A 13,741-nucleotide genomic window follows, 5' to 3' on the forward strand; every position below is an offset into this window, starting at 1 on the left:
GGACACCGGTGAAATTTGTATGGCGGCCATCTTTTCTTCGCCATTTTGAATTTTTTTTCAGCTTTTTGGCAATTGGATGACGTCATGAATGACATTTGCTCGAGCACCCCCCACCTATCTTCAATACCTTAAGCGGACCCTTCACCCGTCTCCGATATCCTCAATCATCAGCTTTCTCCATAATTTTGGCTTACTAAGTTTTTGTTTTCTATATAACACCATCAGTGAAAAAAAAAATTTTCATACAAAATTTTACAGGAGTTTCTTAGTTGAAAATCTCGAAAATCTCCCCAAAACTGGCAACACCGGTTACATATCTCCATACTGCCAGCCGAGATACACAATCGATTCATACATACTGACTTTCCAAAATGTTGCCAACTGCCTCAAAAACGTGATCAAAATTTCGAAAAATTAAAAAAAATACAAAATGGCCGCCAACTCGTTTCACAGAAAGATTTTACACGGTTTCATAATTTTCCTATTAACTACAGGATATACCGCGCCCGATGACGTTTCAGTCTTTCCTCTCGCTCGCACCCACGCGAAAGGGGATACCGTGAAAAAGACCGTGTCGAAAATCACTTTTACTTTGATAAATTCCAGTGTTGCCAGTCTCCGGTGACAAAAATACCCAAATGTCATTTGTACGAGCAAAACACGTAATCACTCATACTCGGATTTTGCTAAAAGTGCGTATTTCGATTTTTTACAATTTCCCGAAAATCTTGAAATTTCCCTAAAAATGGGGTAATTTTTTCCCACCGATCTATACCTCGAGCCTATACGTACAACCGCTTCATAGAAGCCGAATCGCTCCGATGTTGCCAACTTTGAGATATTTAACTTTTAAAATTGCGTTTTTTCGTACCTCGAACAAAACGGCCGCCATGACAGCCGCCATCTTGAATTTTTAAAAACCACTCCCGTTCTGTCAAAATACAGGATAATCGTGGGAGAAACCAAGAAAAATAATTATCCTCGATTACCCCGTTTCGGATCTGTGGCGCCGCGGTTCGGGGTCGAAAAATGAAAATTTTGAAAACGCTACGGCTCGGCCGCCATCTTGTTTTTCCAATTTTTTCCACATTTTCTGTTAATCATTTACTACTTTCTACAAAGTTTGCAAAATTCAACTAAATCGATTGGAAAACAACGGAGCTGCAAAAATCACCTCGGCCGCCATCTTGTTTTTCCGAAATGTCATAATTTTTCCCCAGTCGACTCCCCCATCCGAACACAACTCCCCTACATCATTATATCATTTTCCTTCTCTTTCTAGGAGAACAATTATGTCAATGAGTGAGTCAGTGAGTGGTAATCGAGCTATATATAGTATAAAATAATAAAAGACCTGGAATAAGCACAGCTGTGACCTTTTTTTTTTTTGTGTGGAGGAGGAAAATCCTCATGGATACCGTCTGGTATGCCCGACTCCACTGCAGGTGTTTCGCAGCGTCCTACGGACTAAAAACCTCCTCCACTCTTCGGTATCTCCGCTCACGGCTTCCCGGAATTGCACGAAGCATTGCGTCAGGAAGGCAGCTGTTCTTTTAGGGTCTTTGTCTCTCCCATTCGTCGTCTTCGCGCGTTTTCATGATGTGTTTGATGAACTTAGCGTACTTTTCCCATTCCTCCTCGTTCATGAGCATTCTGGAAATCAGGTTCTTGGGAGTTAATGTATCTTCCTTTCCGTTCACTAAGTTCCTCTCTTGATCAAACAGCTGTGACCTGCCACACCTCTTTCGTTTCTCTACGTGATCAAATCAGAGATCCGTAGGAGAACCAGAGTAACCGACATAACGTTAGTAACATTCACCATTCCCTTCCAACTAAGCGTAAGTTTGTGCTAGGAGTAGGTGGAGTACTTAGGTTCAATAATAGTGCAACGGGTGATGTTTGAACCGCCGACCTTTCGGAATTCAGTCCGCTCCTCAATCGTTGAGCTATTGAGGCTAACTATGTTTGAACTGTTTTTGTTTTTTTTTATTGAAAATATTAAAATTACAATAAAACTTAAAGCTAGCCTTATCTAATTACTATACAAATCATGCCCGCGTGGAATGGTGCCAAGAATACTGGCTGCATTTCCGCGTTGGACAGCCAGGCTGATCCGTTGCGCAAAAAATGAGCCAGCCCTTCTGTCACCCGATGAGGCTATTAAACGCGGTAAACTGTTTTTGTTTATTAAATAATATAAAATTATGGATTAGAAATAAGCAAAAAATTGTGTTATCAATTAGTTTTGGATTTATTACGCATTTTGAGTTAGCCTGTAAAACAGTATGCATGGGTAGCCTTAAGTTTAAATAAGTTGTCTTAGAATAATTACTCGAATATGTTTGTTACATACCGTTGGCTTCTTATTAAATAAATATTAAAAAAAACTGTTGTGAACTGTGTAGTGTCGCTTTTTATTTGCCCAAGCCCTCAGAAGGTTGGCGGAGAATAATTACTCGAATATCTTTATTACATATACCGTTGGCTTTATATTAAATAAATTTAAAAAAAAAACTATCGTGAACTGTGCAGTATCGCTTTTTATATGCCCAAGCCCTCGGAAGGTTGGTGGAGAATAATTACCCGAATATCTTTGTTACATATACCTTTGGCTTCCTATTAAATAAATTTAAAAAATCATAACCCTTCCTTTCGGCTTTGTCGTAGTCGGGTAAAAAAACTGTCATCAACTGTGCAGTATCGCTTTTTATTTGCCCAAGCCCTCAGAAGGTTGGCGGTATGCCATGTCAATGTCACGGGGTCATCGAACCAAGATGGCGGCGACGCGCTGGCTAATTAAGGCGAGTTATCATTGAATGAGAACATTATACGCATGAGATAATAGATAACGAAAAATAGGTAACTAGGTAGGCTAATCACACTATCACACATCACACTATCACACTAATATTATAAAGGCGAAAGTTTGTGTGTATGTGTGTGTGTGTGTGTGTGTGTGTGTGTATGTTTGTTACTCCTTCACGCAAAAACTACTCGACGGATTTGGCAGTAATTTGGAATGGAGATAGATAATATCCTGGATTAGCACATATAGGCTACTTTTTATCCTGGAAAATCAATGAGTTCCCCCGGGATTTCGAAAAACCTAAATCCACGCGGGCGAAGTCGCGGGCATCGGCTAGTTGTTTTATACGCGGCAACGCACATAGGCTAAACTTGTAAAGGTAAGCACACACTTATCCGAGCCGAACGCGTCGAACGAAAGAATTTAGAATTCTGTATATGAAATCGCATAACTGCCCGCGTCGGATCGTCCGACTCGGAAGGTTTCATCAGATTTCATATAGGTACAGAATTCTACAAGTGTAAATTAAAAATTTATAACACGACCCCGACACGTGATGGTTACAGTAACTAGAAAAGAGCTGATAATTTTCAAACGGCTGAAACGATTTTCTTGGATTAAAGCTAAGAACACTCTCGATCAAGCCACCTTTCAAACAAAAAAAAACTAAATTAAAATCGGTTCATTAGTTTAGGAGCTACGATGCCACAGACAGATACACGGATACACACGCCAAACTTATATAACACCCCTCTTTTTGGGTCGGGGATTAAAAATCGTTCCGTTCGACTCATTTGACGCGTTCGGCTCGGATAAGTGTACGTGCACCTTAATACATGATCTTCTAAATAAATAAAAGGAAAAACTGACTGACTGACTGATCTATTAACGCACAGCTCAAACTACTGGACGGATCAGACTGAAAGGCATGACGATAGCTAATTAGGTATGACGTGAACTTCCGCTAAGTAACATCTAAGAAAGGAGTTTTTTTAATTCAATTAGGGTAGGTTAGGGTAGGGTCAGTGGCGTGCACAAGTTTTGAAGCTAGGGTAAGAAACATAATTACTGGCAGGTCATCATGAAAAATAAGCACTCATTTTTAGGGTAAGCAGTGCTTTTATGCCTCTATGACTTCCACGCCACTGGGTTGGGTAGGTTTGAAATTCAAAGTGGTAATGGGGTTCCGAAAGTGTTGTGTTGTAAAGAAATATATAAATCGATTCAAGAGTTGCCACTGTCAGGATAGTAGTTATCAGAAAAATGGCGGGCAGGATTCGCCTTAACAGTATTGGCAGTCATGGCCTATTATGATATCCTCTAGGCTAGCTAGTCCATTCAAAGCATGCTTCATTCAAGGCTTTTGAATCGTCACATTGTTGTTAGGTATAAGGTCAGGTGGGGTAAGAGGGACGCGGGGGGAAGAGAAACTGTACCTAGTAAAAAGAAAACTATAACGGCGAGCTCTATGGTCACTACGTTGATATAACAGTATTAGGCGTAGTTCATATATTCTTGGATAGATGGCGCTACAACACGGCAGATAAGCGAGTAAAAGAGAGAAAAAAAAATCAGTTGTCAAACTAAAAAAACCAAGACCTAGCGGCGTTCCTTGTTTGTGTTATTAAAATATTAAAAACATCAGTTTTGCGGTTGATTGCTATGGTAAGTGTAATTATTACATTTAATCTTTATTTTCTACGTATTGTATTGTTTGTAGTGTGTGTTTTTAGTGCTTTTTCGATGTCAATAAAAACATAACCTTCAAAATGGCAAGCTGGGAAAGAGGAACGGCTGTACTAGGTTAAGAGAAACATATGTTCCTCTTTCCCGGTTTCAGGGGTAACAAACATTTTTAAAATCCACTAAAATACCGGGTGACTTTTAAGTACTGGCCAAGATTTGTAGGATAAACCTACCTATGAATATGAACAACTTTTTCTAAATAAAAAGTCAGCTGTCCCATACAAAAGTATCGATCAGTTGTGACCAAAATGTATGAAATACTTAGTAGATTTTTTTTTTCGAGTACGAAAGTTGGTCCCATACAAAAGGTTAAGGTTTATCCTACAAATTTTGGCCAGGACTTAAAAAGTCAGCCGGTATAACACGTTCCGTAAATAGACATGATTTGTTTAACTGTTTATTTGTTACAGAAAAAGCAAAATACCTCGAGCTTACGAAAAAAAGACCGATAGAAGTTCTTACCCGAAAGAAAAACTATTAGAAGTAGTTAGGGCCGTTAAAAGTGGCGCTTTGTCAGGTTATGCAGCCTCAAAACATTATGTTATAGTTATATTTCAAAACATTATGTTATAGTTTCAACTTTCACTACGAATGTTATTGTTTGTGACAGTATTTTTGTTGTGATACATTGTTGTTTACAATTACGCGTATAGGCCAAAGTGAGAAAAGTTCAAAATTGTTAGAAGTTTGTTTTGTTTCTTACGAGTTAATTTTTTAAATTGTAATTAAGTAAAGAAATTTACTAAAACCATATCTGTTTTTAGAATACATTTCTATCCCAACTATTCCGACCAATATTATAAATGCGAAAGTCTGTCTTTCTGTCTGTCTGTCTGTCTGTCTGTATGTCTGTCTGTCTGTCTGTTGCGTTTCCACGCCTAAACCACTGAACCAATCTTAAGAAATTTGGAAGGTAGGTAGCTTGACACCCGAGGCTAGGGGCATAGGCTTCATTTTAACCGATCACGGGACACTAAAGGGGGTTCATGTTTTGAAAAATTGTGCCAAGCGCGATATAACCAAAACGCGCACGAAGTCGCGGGCGGAAAGCTATTTTTAATACGTTCATTTAATACCAGAAAAAGTTTAGCACCTCTGACCTTACCTATATGTTCCTGTTACCCCAAATTTCGTTTTTGTATGCTGTCAGCCTAAATATGACCTTTTTTTAAACGAGGTAAGGTTTTCATTCCCTTAACTCAAAAAATAATTTAATACATGCTATATAAACACTTAAAAACACGAGTTATTACTTAAAAGTATCGAGTGTTCCTCTTACCCCAAATCTCGGGTAAGAGGAACATTTTTATGACCTAGCTTTGTTGCTAAATTGTGCCGTAATTATACGAACAATCTAGTTCTGTATCAAAAAAAATGTTAGTATATTTCAAAAGCGAAGATTTGTTTCAATTAATATCGAAATAAATGTACCTATAATTTTGATAGCTGAAGGCCAAAATGTTCACAAACCAGTAAAGTATGTTTCTCTTACCCCACTTGACCTTAGTCCATACAAAATGACTTCTCACGCGCCATTTTTAACCCCCGACCCAAAAAGAGGGGTTTTATAAGTTTGACGTGTGTATCTGTGTATCTGTCTGTGGCATCGTAGCTCTTAAACTAATGAACCGATTCTAATTTAGTTTTTCTTTTGTTTGAAAGGTGGCTTGATCGAGTGTTCTTAGCTATAAACCAAGAAAATCGGTTCAGCCGTTTGAAAGTTATCAGCTCTTTTCTAGTTACTGTAACCTTCACTTGTCGGGGGTGTTCTAAATTTTTAATTTACACTTGTGACTCTTTGGGTCAACTGTTATTTTTATAGGTAAACTTTAAAATAAGGACTCGTGTGTTTGTCATAACATCTAACCCCTAAACCCCAGATTAATAGGTACTTTATTACTTGACAATACAGCATTGTAAAGTCGAAATCTCCTGAGGATGCTCCGGTGTCGGGGCGAAACATGCGTCGAGAGTAGTGGAAAACTCTTGTGTGGTGTTGCATGTGAATGGTGGTGGCAGTACTTGCTTGGGAACTTGGCTTTATTGCTTGGTTGGGGAGGTAAGCGGTGCTTAGCTTGTAACTGCATGTTTGACCATATAGATTTTTTCTGTTGGCGGATTATAGCAAAATAATTTTTAACTGTTTCTTGCTAAATGTCGAATCGATCAAACCGACAGTTTCCTCACTCTAGTTGACTCTGAATGACAGGCTCGGCTGACGGCTCTACATACTTTACTCCATTCTGCAGGTGAGCGCTGCGCCTAAGTATGAAGTAGGTAAGTTATATAAATATGTACCTATTGGTCAACCGGTAAGTGCGTGGCTAGGGATTACATAAGAAATGAGTTTGACACGGATGGAGAGGCGATCTGTTTTGCGCAAGATAATAAGTGTGATTTGACTCCAAGGTCGAAATCCGTACGTTTTTAGGGTTCCGTATTAATGTCACTCAGCTGTCTGTCCGTCTGTCCGCGTGTCATAGGCCTCTAGCTCGTAGACTGAGTATTGAGTTGCAAGTCTAAAATTTTAGTATTTGATGCAGTCTTAAAGATGCCAGCGGGCTAACTTGGAAAGGTTATGGCAGTTTTTAGGGTTCCGTACCTCAAAAGGATCACTTTGTTGTCTATGTGTCTGTCTGTCAAGAAACCTATAGGGTACTTCCCGTTGTCCTATAGGCAATAATTTTAGGTATTTTGGCAGGTAGGTACTTAGGTCTAATAGCACAGGTACAGGAATAATCTGAAAACCGCGAATTTGTAGTTACATCATTTCAATTTTCAAAGTAACATAACTATACCAAGTGGGGTATCATAATATGAAAGGGCTTTACTTGTACATTCTAAAACAGATTTGTATTTAATTTTTATATATAATAGTTTTTTGATTTATCGTGCAAAATGTTGGAAAAATACCCGAGTACGGAACCCTCAGTGCGTGAGTCTGACTCGCACTTGGCCGGTTTTTTTATTAAACCTATGCCGATTTGGTTTCTACAGGCATCGTACTGGAACGCTAAATCGCTTGGCGGTGCGGCTTTGTCGGTAGCGTGGTAACTAGCCACGGTCGTCGCCTCCAACCCAGACCAGACCAAAGACAATTTAAAAATTATAAAGATTTTAAACATTTGTATGGGAAGGCACTGGCTCCTATAATACGGGCTGTCCTAGTTTAGGGGCCAGGTCTCCATGTAAGTACTCATTTCATTTCATTTTAAATTTTTATTTCATTTCATTCCCCAAATTGCCGCTGCCGGAACCGAACCCGGACTCTCCCATTTATAGACCACAATGTTCACCATTGCGCCAGAGCGGTAGTCAAAAAGAATGGTAAAATCGTGAAGGCAGATTTTTTAACCCCCGGCCCCGCCCCAACAAGAGGGGTGTAATAAGTTTGACGTGTGTATCTGTCTGTGGCATCGTAGCTCCTAAACTAATGAACCGATTTTAATTTAGTTTTTTTTGGTTGAAAGGTGGCTTGATCGAGAGTGTTCTTAGCTATAATCCAAGAAAATCGGTTCAGCCGTTTGAAAGTTATCAGCTCTTATCTAGTTACTGTAACCTTCACTTGTCGGGGGTGTTATAAATTTTAATTTACACTTGTACTAAGATGCTGTGCTAGTGACCGACTAACCTTCTGTAAAACGAGGTAAAACGTAATTTTGGTAACATAATTTGACCATAGTTATGTCATTACACGCATGACATAAGAGCAAAACGTTCTCTTTGCGTTTCATCGCTGAGGGTCGTGACCTTTTGCATTACTTTTTTAGGATTCCGTATCTGAAAAGGAAAAGGAGCCCTTATAGGATCGTTTCGTTGTCTGTCTGTCCGTCTGTCCGTTTTCTTACCTTAGCATATGGGGTAGGTATCCCCATAGATAGTTTCGAGTTCATTGAGTAGAGTAAGAATATGTTTTTTTATTTATTTTTACTTATCTTAAAAAGTAAGGAAATGTGGGCCGTCAAAGTTGTCAGTTTTAGACCTATTTTGTGACGGCCGCTATCTCAATAACTAAACAGTTAGGAATATAAAATTTCCGTTTATTATGTAGCATATAATGAATTTAAACAACAAATACTGAAAATCACGATTTATGAAATAGTTTGTAAGCTGTGACCAAAACAAACGAACATATTTTGGGTTTATCTTTCACGGTTTATTGCGATGTTCTAGCTCGGACAAGAAATATTTCATACACCCAAAATATGATGTTCATAATTATGTACGGAACCCTAAAAGAGCGAGGCTTGACTCGCACTTGGCCGGTTTTTCATACTCTATCATGGTATGAGTAAGCCCACCCGTGCGAAGCCAGGGCGGGTCTACAAGTTATTTAAAGCAAACTTACACGAGCGCCAACAAGTAGGGATGCTTGAGGCCATCTTGGAATGTGACGTCAGAGGTAGCCATCTTGAAAAGTTACATCCTATCACCTGGAACAATAATTATAAAATCTATACATACTAATATTATAAATGCGAAAGTGTGTCCTTCTGTCTGTATGTCTGCTACGTTTTCACGGCCCGACCGCTGAACCGATTTTAATGAAAGGTACAGACTTGGGATACATCCCGGGGAAGGACATAGGCTACTTTTATCCCGGAAAATCAAAGAGTTCCCACGGGATTCCCAAAAACCCATCCGCTTAAACAATTTGTATGAAATTTTGTACCGAGGTAGTTTGCTTGCGTCCCTGTTATTGACATAGATAACTTTTTATCCCGGAAAATCAAACAGTTCCCACGGGATCTTAAAAAACCTAAATCCACGCAGACGAAGTCGCGGGCATCCTCTAGTAAAATATAAATGCGAAAGTGTTTCAGTCTGTCTGCTAGCTTTTCACGGCTGAACAGTTTAACCGATTTTGATGAAATTTGGTACTGGGTTAGCTTACATCCCGGGGACGGGATTATTGTGTTTATGATAATTAATACATTCATAGTTACATATAACGTTGCGCGTCTTTTGCACCCAAGCCTTTATTAGAGCCATTGTTAGAAGATTTCTCAACCACATTGAATACAAATAAAACAAGTAGGTTTAAAAGTCAAATGTCTAAGATCTACATAGGTTAAATATACGAACCATACTCTATCGTTTATAACTATACCTATTAGTTAATAATTTATCAAGAGGAAAGTTTGTAAGTGTGTTCGTAGGAATTAATCTCTGGAACTACTGAACCAATTTTGAAGATTCCTTCACCAGTAAAAAGCTACATTATTCCTGATTGATATTGGCTACACATATTTTGTTGCCCCGATTGCCATCTCGACCTGTCGCTTACTATATCTGCGAAATTCTTCGGGGGTGTTCTGTGACCAATCCGCACTTGGCCAGCGCGGTGGAATATAACCAAACTGCATTCCGTACCAGTAGTAAATTATTTTGAGGATCAAAAGCACTTGTTAAAGTGTTATTTGAATAAAAATGATATATTCTATTCTATTCTAACCCTTTTTACCCGACTACGGCAAAGAAAAAAGAAAGGGTTATAATTTTACCTGTCTATGTCATGTAGGTTTCAAACAGGGGTTTGAAATAGGGATTTCACCCCCTTAGGGGTTGAGTTTTTAAACATCCTTTCTTAGCGGATGTCTAATTAGTTATCTGTCATAATAGTTTAGTTATCTATCTGCGTGCATCGATGGCTGCGTGCCGAATTTCAGCCCTATCCGTCCAGTAGTTTTAGATGTACGTTGATAGATCATATCAGTCAGTCAGTCAGTCAGTTTTCCCGCCCCGGCTTCAGTCAGGTATATACCTAGTACCTACCTATAATATACATGTATAGTATAGCTTGTGCTATTTCTGGATACAGTATATTTCTAATGGTGAAATTATTATCAAAATCGGTTCAGTAGTTTCAGAGTTTATCGATTAGGTACAAAGAAACAAATAAAATAATCTTTCTTCTTTATAGGTCGCTAAGTTAATACCTTAGTCTGGTACTAAGATAGGTAATTCCCAAAATTGCCTCTATCGGGAATACAACCTGCAACTTTCCATTCATAAGGCCACAGCGCCATTATGGATGACTGAGGATGCCCGTGACTTCGTCCGCGTTGATTTAGGTTTTAAAGATCCCGTGGGAACTGTTTGATGTTCCGGGATGAAAAGTTGCCTATATCAATTATAGGGACGCAAGCTACCTCGGTACCAAATTTCATACGAATCGATCAAGCGGATGAGTATTTAGGAATCCCACGGGAACTGTTTGTTTTTCCGGGATAAAAAGTAGTCATGTCCTTCCCCGGAATGGATCCTAAGTCTGTACAAAATTTCATTAAAATCGTTTCAGCGGTTGAGCCGTGAAAGCGTAGCAGACAGACAGACAGACAGACAGACACACTTTCGCATTTATAATATTAGTATGGATTTAAGTTAACAAAGAAAAACTTACCTTCACGCTATATCGGTCAAGCCAGCCATATTCAATTAATTTATTTGAATTTCGAACAAATACCTAAATACTTCACAGATTACTCGGAACAATAAAACAAACTCACGAAACAAAACTACTTAAAAACTATGATTAACACACGCAATCAATTAATATTCTACAATTTTTTATAATTAAAATTAATTATTATTACTAATAATACTGTTTTTTTTAATTTTCCGAACAAAGAATTGTTTTTTTTTTTAATGTGCAAACGCAGCCGTTCGCTCGCTACGCGCTTTCCCGCGCAACTATTTGTCAAACTGAATTGAACTTTATTAGATAATAGTCTTATGTGATAACAATGTTATTTAAAATCAACTCTACTGTGGTAATATAAAGTCTAAATTACTTTGACGATTATTATATTTATAACCCTTATAAAAACAAAGCGTTTATTTACATTTAGCGATAAGGAGAAAAGATCCTTATTACAACCGGCTTAAGCTTTATTTTACAACAGATATAAAAAAGTGGAACTTAATTTATTAAAAAAATCCTTCGCAATCATTGAATCAAAAGCAAAACTAGTTTGTCGAGTTATCTCCATCTATAATACTCTAAGTAGGTATAAGCGTAACTTCATAAGTTTTAATAAAAAGAGTAGGGCTAAGTTTTTATAATATCTAAATATACCTATAAAAGGAAAACTGACTGACTGATATTAAAACGCACAGCTCAAATTACTGGATTAGCAGACATTAGTGTATTATCTATGTAGGTACTAAACGAATCGGGCTGAAATTCGGCATGCAACTATATATTATGTGACACCAGCTGATGCCCGTGACTTCGTTCGCGTGGCTAGAGGCTTTTTAAAAATCCTGTAGGAACTCTTTAATTTTCCGGGATAAAAAGTGCTAATCCAGGGTATAATCTATCTCCATTCAGCCAAATCCGTCCAGTAGTTTTTGCGTGAAGGAGTAACAAACATACACACACACGTACATACAAACTTTCGCCTTTATCATACATATTAGTGTGCTAACATCCGTTAAGAAAGGATTTTTGAAAATTCAACCCCTAAGGAGGTAAAATAAAACCGTCCTTCCCCGAGAATCGGGATGCAAGCAATTCATTGTAGGTACCTATCTAATTTCTTCAAAATAAAAAGTAGAGACAGAAAGACAGACACACTTTCGCATTGAGTGTTAAAGTATGGATAACTAGAGGAGGCCCGCGGCTTCACCCGCGTGCAGGATTTCGGATTTTTTAAATCCCATAGGAACTCTTTGATTTTCCGGGACAAAAAGTAGCCTATGTCCTTCCCCGGGACGTTTCCCAAGTCTGCACCAAACATTAAAATCGGTTTAGCGGTTGGGCCGTGACAACGTAGCAGACAGACAGACAGACACAGTTTCGCATTTATAATATTAATTAGTATGGAGAATATTAAGTACAATGAAATAAAAACAATACGATTTCCCTAGGTATACAAAAACAAAGTAAAATAATGTTATTGTTTTAAAGTTTTGACTCATTGGTTGACTCAAAGCTCTAAGGACATGAGGGCAATGATGGAACTGAAGTACAATTAAAAAGTAGGTACCTACTATTAAGTGGTTAGTGGTTAGGTTCTTTTAGGCAAGCGCGATCCATTCTAGACCTCATCAATGATTGTCGTCAAGCGCAAACCTATCCATACTTCCATCCATACTAATATTATAAATGCGAAAGTGTGTCTGTCTGTCTTTCTGCTAGTTTTTCACGACCCAAGAGATTGACCGATTTTGATGAATTTAGGTAGGTACAGAGTTAGCTTACATCCCGGGGACGGACATAGGAATAGAATAGATTTTTATTCAACTAAACTTTTACAAGTGGTTTTGAATCGTCAAATAATTTACCACAATAGGCAACTTTTTATCCCGGAAAATTAAAAACACCTATGGGATTCTTAATAGCCTATACGTTTAACCGATTTATACGTGGTAGGTACACAGGTAACTTGCATCCTGGAAATTGACATAGACCACTTTTTACCCCGGAAAATTAAATAGTTCCCTCGGGATTATAAAAAATCTAAATTACTCTAAAAAACTTAGATTAGTTTAGAAGGAACCTGGAAGGAACTTACTATGGCATTTCTTATTGCTAAATGTTTCCCTGTTCATTAATAACTTAATGGTAGAGGCGTTTTGGGATAGTAATGCGGTGAGTTTCGGTGTCCCGCATAAAAGTGGATTGTGCTAAGAATAGGTAACCACTAACTACCTAGTTAGGTAAGTAAGTACTAGGTATTTCAACTCTATTTTAGTGAAAATGCTAACTACATGATCAGACCGAGGAATCGAAATGGGCAAAATTCGGACCACAGTCATATTTCGATCTTTGGACCTTCACTGGACCAACACAGTTCGCCCCAACGTGTGCAAGCCTTTACAATGAATAAAGAAATCAATCGATCTTTATTGATAAAAGATTTTCATGAGATAAAAACTGAAGTTGTTCCGAAAGAATATAATATTATCATCCTCATCAATCATTATTCATCACCGAAAGATTATTCTAACTAGGTACCTAACTAGATACCTACGAAAAAATTTCGCCGAAAATTCTGTTTGCTTTATTTAAAAGTTATTTGTTGATGTAGACAGAGCTTTTTATTTCCCAATTTTGTAAACTATGTTTTAATTAAATCTTTGTAAATAGGTGCGTCATTAGTTTTTATTTATTAACAATCGAAAGCGGAAAATGTTATACGTGAAACGGAACGCACTTTAAAGTTGAGATGACAGCTTTGACCA

At 38.0% G+C, this 13,741-nt stretch overlaps 1 protein-coding gene across 2 annotated transcripts in view; it reads right to left on the reverse strand.

Moving 5' to 3' along the window:
* The window catches only part of LOC123878506 (putative leucine-rich repeat-containing protein DDB_G0290503), a 30,561-nt gene extending 19,324 nt beyond the window's left edge, over window positions 1-11,237 (reverse strand). For both annotated transcript variants that reach the window (XM_045925711.1, XM_045925710.1), the window contains exons 1-2: window positions 10,956-11,237; window positions 8,901-8,985 (exon numbers count right to left, since the gene is read on the reverse strand). In XM_045925711.1, the coding sequence (XP_045781667.1) occupies window positions 8,901-8,962 (62 nt within the window). In that variant the 5' untranslated portion in view covers window positions 8,963-8,985; window positions 10,956-11,237. The remainder of the gene's footprint in view (window positions 1-8,900; window positions 8,986-10,955) is intronic.
* Window positions 11,238-13,741: the final 2,504 nt, after the last annotated feature.

Source organism: Maniola jurtina, chromosome 26 (genome assembly GCF_905333055.1).
Source record: "Maniola jurtina chromosome 26, ilManJurt1.1, whole genome shotgun sequence".
NCBI lineage: Eukaryota > Metazoa > Arthropoda > Insecta > Lepidoptera > Nymphalidae > Maniola > Maniola jurtina.